Source organism: Tupaia chinensis, unplaced genomic scaffold, assembly GCF_000334495.1.
Source record: "Tupaia chinensis unplaced genomic scaffold, TupChi_1.0 Scaffold142100_1, whole genome shotgun sequence".
Taxonomy (NCBI): Eukaryota; Metazoa; Chordata; class Mammalia; order Scandentia; family Tupaiidae; genus Tupaia; species Tupaia belangeri.
In genome coordinates this window covers 336,868-343,571 of record NW_006201951.1, presented here as the reverse complement: position 1 = coordinate 343,571, position 6,704 = coordinate 336,868, and the positions used below count along the sequence as shown (strand labels likewise).

Below are 6,704 nucleotides of genomic sequence, written 5' to 3'. Positions count from 1 at the left end.
GTTTTTTTAATGAATTTTGGTGTTTTTTTTTTTTTTTTTTTTAAACTTTCTATTTCAAACAGTCCCATTTGTTGTTTACGGAGAGTTTGTGTGCTCACTGGAGACGCCATGGGGGGAGAAGTGCCCCGGGCAAGGTCACTGTGCAGTCTCCCGTCCCACCCTGTCGCGGTTTCAGCATGCACACACACGTGCTTGGTGTGCCTAAGCCTCCGGGGCCAGGACCCGAGCTGCACTTGGGCCCGTGGTTCCTAAGCGCTGGCCGCAGGCCAGGCCTGTGTTTCTCCATGTAGCTTCAGGGTAGGCGCTCACGGAGCTGGTTATAGGCTCTGATTTTGTTCTCTTACGGCGGTTGTGAAGCCGTTTACATAGCTCCCGTTACTGTACATAGCTCCCGTTACTGCTTTAGCTGCAGATCGATGCGTTTGACTTCCTTTTCATTTGGTTCTAGGTGTTGACTTGGCTGCGATTTTCCTTTGTGAGCAGTAGGGTACTATTCCACTTCCAGACGTGGTGTCCCCGGACACTGTTACCAAGGTGGCTTTAGTCTGTCCCATCAGGATATGTTCTGTGTGGCTTCAGTCCTGTCGAGTCTGAGCCCGGTCGAGGACACGCCGTGGACCCGTGCCTGTCCAGCTGTATCGGGAGGGTGTGCTCTGCTGTTCCAGGTGGGGCTTGGCGCCTTTCGCCCTCGGTCTAGTCAATGGAGGGCCTTGTTCAGAGTTTCTGTATCTCACTCATTTTCTGACTGACTGCCTCATTTACTCGAGTGGAGTTAGCCACATTTTCCATCCTGTCACTTTTTCGGTTGTTGGTTTTTATTTGGTACTCTGTGTTAGGTACAGAGACACAGGGTTGTATCGGGTCTTTGGAAAAGTCTCGATGCCCTTCATGTAGGAGATGCCGTGACCTTCATGAGGACCCATTCTCTTTGCCGAGCCGACCACTGGTTACTTGGGACGCTTTTCTGCAGCCTCGTAGTGGCCCGCCCCTGAGATCTGCCCCCAGCAGGACGGCCCCAGCTTACTCTGCTCCCAGTCAGCTTCCTGTCTGACCTCCGTGCTCTGGGCGAGCCCCGTGGCGGCCGTCACCCTCCCACTGTGACCTGCCCGGTCGGCTGGAGGAGCTCTGCCCGTTGCATGTTTCTGTGGCGACCGCTTTCTCGGCCACTGTGGTCAGAAAATGCAGGTTTTCCTGAGTGGTACAAGATGCGTCCCCTTGCTTTCCTGCTTGCGTGGCTTTTAACCTGAGTCTGTACCATCATCCCTTTGCTGGTGACGCCCTTTCCCTCGCTCGGCCACCCTGGCCGCTCTCTGTCCCAGAGTGCGCAGTCCGGGCCATCTGTCTGTCTGCGTTTGCTTTGTGCCGGCGATCCGTAAGGCCAGATAACTGACTCCATTGTCCTACCAGTTGGGGTTCTACTTGCCCAAGTTTCCTCCCCTCCCCCAGGCCCCTCTGGGAGTGCAGGTGGGGCTGCTTCCGGCCCCACGCACACGCACGCGCACTGGGGCTCCGCTCCCTTGGGACCTTTTTCCTCTCTGGTCCCTTTTGCGTAGATTCTGATGATACATTTTCAACTCTGACCTTCCTTCCCGTGTCTTCTTCTCTGACTCTATTTATTATCCACTCTCCACTGTCCTAGGCAAGATGCGGAGCAGCCTATAAGCCATCTCTCCTTGCGATCACCTCCCCGGCCCACTTCCCAGCCACCACCATAGTTATGTCAGAAACATCTTATAAATGACTTCGTGTATTAGGCAACCTTTTGAGATGGGACTTTTTATTGGGGGGAGGGTGAGATTTTTGGTATAAGACACATGCACTTACTTGCCTGAGAGACAGAGACAGAAAGTGAGAAATCATCCCCCAGGGGGATGGCCACGCCACAATCCCTTCTCTCCTTTCTCCTCCTGGGATTTTGGGTGTGTACACAGTGCGTGGCCTGAGTTTTAAGCTGCCGGGTCCAGAACTCAAACTGCGGTCAACTTTGTGGGAGTCCAGTGACATAATCATTACGCCACCCGCTGGTTCTGGGACTTAAAAAAATTTTTTTTTTCTTTTTTCTTTGGAGAGGTTTTTGCTAAAGGCATGTGTGCTCGCCAGAAAGACAGAGAGACAGAAAGCGAGAAATCACCCCCCAGGGGGATGGCCACGCCACAATCCCTTCTCCTCCATTCTCCTCTCGGGATCTTGGGCACGCACACACACATGCCTGGTGTGAGTTTTAAGCCACCGGGTCCAGGATGCAAACCGCGGTCGACTGTGTGGGAGTCCAGCGACATAGCCATTACGCTAACTGCTGGTTCCCCTAGTATGTTCCTTTATGAAAAGATTTTGCCAGAGAGGAGACGGGGCATGGCCATGCTGCAGTCCCCCTCCATCGGTCTCCTGGGGTTTTGGGCACGCATGCACATGTGCCCATGTGTTTCACATGGTACGGGGTCGAGCCAGACTGCTGGGTCTGCCATGTGGGACCTGGCTCCCTTAACCGCCAGGCATGGGGCAGCAAACTTGGCGCCTCTTTATCCCCAAGAGTTCACGGTGCTGTGGTGTGGATGGCCCAGCGCTTGCCCGGCTGTGCCCTCCTGGAAGGCGCGAGCGCAGTTTCCATGTCTGGCCTGTCCGCAGAGCGGCTGTGAGCACCATGGAGGTGCTGGTTTACGCGTGACGTCTGCCCTCTGGGGTATTGTCCAGGAGAGCTGTCGCTGTTGTTTCATTCCGTAAGAAATTGCCAGGCTTTTCCAAAAAAAACTGTCACGGACGTTCCCAGTGACGAGCTGAGTGTCCTGGGCTCCGCATCCTGCTGGCCATGGTGCTGCCGTCTCGACCCGGTCCTCGTCAGATGTGGCCACACACGCTCCTCCCTGTCGTACCATCTTTTCATTCTCTCCCTGGGCTTCCCAAGCCCAGGTTCCCCCGTTCCCTTCGTGGCCTCTCTCTCCGAGAGGCGCTCTGCCTACATCGGTCGCGAAGGTTTTGCCCCCGAGGTTCACATTTCTTCTCCTTTTCTCGGGGCGAGGTCTAAACAGCAGACATCCGAGTCTTGTCAAGGACCTGTGTCCTGGCTCTCCAGCTGTGCACTGTGCCCTCCCGTGGCAGCTGTGTATCTTCATTGGGAATTAGTTTTACGTTAGGCGAGGGTTAGGTGGGGTTAGGTTTACAGTCCAGTGTTTATTCTTCAGCCCCTTCAGCCCAGGGGTCCTTACTGCTAGCTGTCTTACAGGCTCCTTTGGGTTTCTGACGGTCATCTCAGCCATGACGCCGTTTTGCTGCCGTGTCCCTACTCGCATGCCCTTTGTTCCTTGTTCTTGCTCGATGGTGCTGCCAGAATGTTCTGGATTGTGCTGAGTAGAGGCGAGAGCAGACATCCTGACCATGCCCTGGTGTCAGGGAGGGAAGGGAGCATTCAGCCTTCCACCAGCAACTGCAGTGGCAGCTGCAGGTTCGCGGACGTCCTCTGTCAGCTGGAGGAAGCCGCGCTCTACCCAGTTTGCTCAGTGGCGTGGAGGTTATGGCCAGCTGCATGGGTATCCCTCCCTCTCTGCTCTTCTCTCGGGCTCTGGTATGCACAAATGCTCAGCCTGTCTTTTAAGCCATGGGGTCCAGGACTCGAACTGCGTGGTCAGCCATGTGGGATTCAGCCTCCTTAACTCCACGCCACCTGCTGACCCACCTTGTTTTCTTTTCACCGCATACTTAACTGCTGAGAGAGAGGAGTTGGGAAGGAGCAGGCACCCCATCAGGGTGTCATCCCTCAGTCCCCTTTAGCCTTGCCAGCCTGGGTCATGGTGTGTGTGATGCAAACCCGGGACCTTCCTTGCGGCACCACTGTGGCCAGCCGCGATGCCTTGTTTTCTGTCTCCAAGTAACACAGTGCGTTCCTGTGGTAGTGACTTCCCGGACTTAGCCAGCTAACGTTCAGATTCACGTTCATGAAGTGATTTTACATTTCATCTGTCTGAACTTAAATTTGTATGTGAAGTAAACGGCTTTTGTGCAGGGAGCCCTATAGCAGCCAGCTGGGAACGATCCCTCATGTTGGCGGCTGTGCTGCCCCGTGACGGTCCTGTCTCCTCTTTCACAGAGACACCTATGGCTGCTGATGAAGGCTCAGCAGAGCAGCAGGCGGGAGAGGCCCACGTGGCCGCAGACGGCGAGACCAACGGGCCATGCGACCAAGGTGGCGATGCCAGCAGCCATTCACAGGCGACGAAGCACACGCAGGAGAGCGCAAAGGCCAGCTCACAGGAAGGCACCAACACACTCCCCCGAGTCGCGGAGAACGGAATTTCAGAGAGAGACATAGAAGCAGGACAGCAGAACCACGTCACGGCCGACGACTTCACGCAGACCGCTGTTGTGGGCAGCAATGGCTACTTCCTGAGCAAGCCGGCCCTGCAGGGGCCACCCCTGAGGACTAGCAGCGCTCTGGCCTCTGCACTTCCTGGCCATGCTGCAAAAACCCTGCCTGGAGGGGCCGGGAAAGGCAGGACTCCGAGTGCTGTTCCTCCAGCGCCAGCTGCAGCACCAGCCATGCTCGGGGAGGGGAGCGCAGGTGTGGAGGACAGGAAGCCCGCGACCCCCGGCACCGACGTCAAGGTTCACAGGGCACGCAAGACCATGCCACGATCCGTCCCAGGCCTGGTAATCTCACGTCTCCTGCGTGTCCTTTCCTGTCTTTCTTACCTGTTGGACATGACGGCAGACAGACTGGGCGCTGGAGTGGGGACGGCCGTGGCCGTGGGTATCCGGCAGGTGGTCTCCGTGCGCTGGAACGGGGACGGCCGTGGCTGTGGGTATCAGGCAGGTGGTCTCCTCTTGGCCTGTAATGGATCAGGCGAGGCTCCTTGTCCCGTGTGTGGGACAGCTCCTCGTAGTGCTGTCTGCTGCTCCGCGCTCCCTGCTGCCACGTGTAACATGCACACGGCATGCACATTCAAGGAAGCCACTTTCTCTTCTGCTTTAGGCCCAGGGGCCTTCGTCTCGGCTCAAAGGGGTTGGCACTCAGCCCCGTCTCATTGAGAGGCGAAGAGCAATGTGGTGGCTTGAGGTCACAGGGGACCGAGCGAGGGACGGTGCTCAGCAGGACGCTCCCGTCTGTCCTTCTGTCCACTGCGCAGGGTCAAGCCCAGGCATACCTCGAGAGCTGGCAGTGTGCATCTTATGCCTGGCCTTTCGGTGCAGGAGACCCTGATGCCGGCACCTGGGGCACTCCTGCCCCGCAGCAACGCCCTGTGAGCAGGACTCCTGTGGGGCCTGTGGGCGGTAGTTCTGGGCTCCCTGGTCGGTGCTGGCTGGCTGGCTGGGTCACGATCCTCTTCGTAGACTCTGGTCGGGCTGCGGTGAGTACGCCAGAGCCTCCGTCCCGTCCTCTGTCAGCTGACCGTCTGCGCTCCCCTCTGCAGCCTGTCAGGGTTCTCACAGGCCCTGCCGTGCTGAAGGTCTGTGCCTTCAGCTCAGGGAACATGCTGGGTGTGGGTGCTCTCGCTCGACTCCCTCCCAGACGGGCCTGTCTGCTGTGCCTGGGGACAGCTGCTACCTGTCCCCCAGGCCCCGTCTGTCCTGTGGCCTCATTCCATGAGCTATGTGCTTTGTTTTGAAGTTTGTTCTTTTTATACCCATTGTCTCTTTTTTTATTTATCAATTTTTATTTAAAAGTCATTTTTAATTTATTTTCAAAATCGTTTAATGTAATTTATTATTATTATTAAATCTGATCAGAATGAGAGAGAGGAAGCGAGATAGCGAGCCACCCCTCTGAGACCAGACAGCAGTCTGCCAGTGGGGGTCCAGCAGCCCAACCAGGTCGCCCGCTGGGCCCAGGTGTTTATTTTTTTGCTATAGAACATGTGTGTTTGCCAGAGAGACAGAGGGGGGAAAGTGAGAAATCACCCCACAGGGGAGATGGCCACACCACAGTCCCTCCCAGTCTCCCCACGGGGTTTTGGGCACACACGCACACGCAGCCAGCGTGATTTTCAAGCCGCTGGACTTGAGCTTCATAGTTGGCCGGGCGAGATCCAGGCCTCACCCTCCACAGGAAATGACGTTCCTGATGGATTCTTTTAATTATAAAAATCTGTTCTGAATTGTATTTCTTCTTTTCCTCAAAAGATGCAGGCTGCAGCTCCTTTATCATGCTTTAAACTCCGATCCCTCAAGTGAGTGCTGTTCTGCTTGAGCTTGTTCCTGGTGATGTTTACTCTCAGACGTGGATTTCTTTTTCTTTCTTTCTTTTTTTTTTTTGAGAGGTTTTTGCTATAGGGCGCGTGCGCTCGCCAGACAGACAGAGAGAAACATAGAGACAGAAAGCAAGAGAGCACCCCCCAGGCAAGATGACCACACCGCAATCCCTTCTCCATTCTCCCCTCGGGATCTTGGGCACGCACGCACACGCGCCCGGTGTGAGTTCTAAGCAACCAGGTCTGGGACGCGAACCGCGGTCGACTACGTAGGAGGAGTCCAGCGACATAGCCATTATGCTAACTGCTGGTTCCCAGATGTGGATTTCTTTTTCATCTTTTGTTAAGGGACTGGCAGATGGCGTAATGGTTATGCTGCTGAACTCCCATGTGGTCGACTGTGGTTCGAGTCCTGGATCCAGTGGCTTAAACTCATGCTGGGTGTACATGCGTGCCCAAAATCCTGAGAGGAAAATGGAGAAGGGTCGTGGTGTGGCCATCCCCCCCCCCCCCGGGGGGGGGGGT

The 6,704-nt window shown here is 55.8% G+C and overlaps 1 protein-coding gene across 2 annotated transcripts in view; it reads left to right on the top strand.

The window, feature by feature from the left end:
- EHMT1 (euchromatic histone lysine methyltransferase 1) overlaps positions 1-6,704 on the top strand; it is a 91,691-nt gene that overhangs the window by 2,581 nt on the left and 82,406 nt on the right. For both annotated transcript variants that reach the window (XR_003547009.1, XM_014582046.2), the window contains exon 2: positions 4,082-4,641. Coding sequence is in view for 1 of the 2 variants with exons in the window: in XM_014582046.2 (XP_014437532.1) it covers positions 4,082-4,641 (560 nt within the window). In the remaining variant the exon portion in view is untranslated. The remainder of the gene's footprint in view (positions 1-4,081; positions 4,642-6,704) is intronic.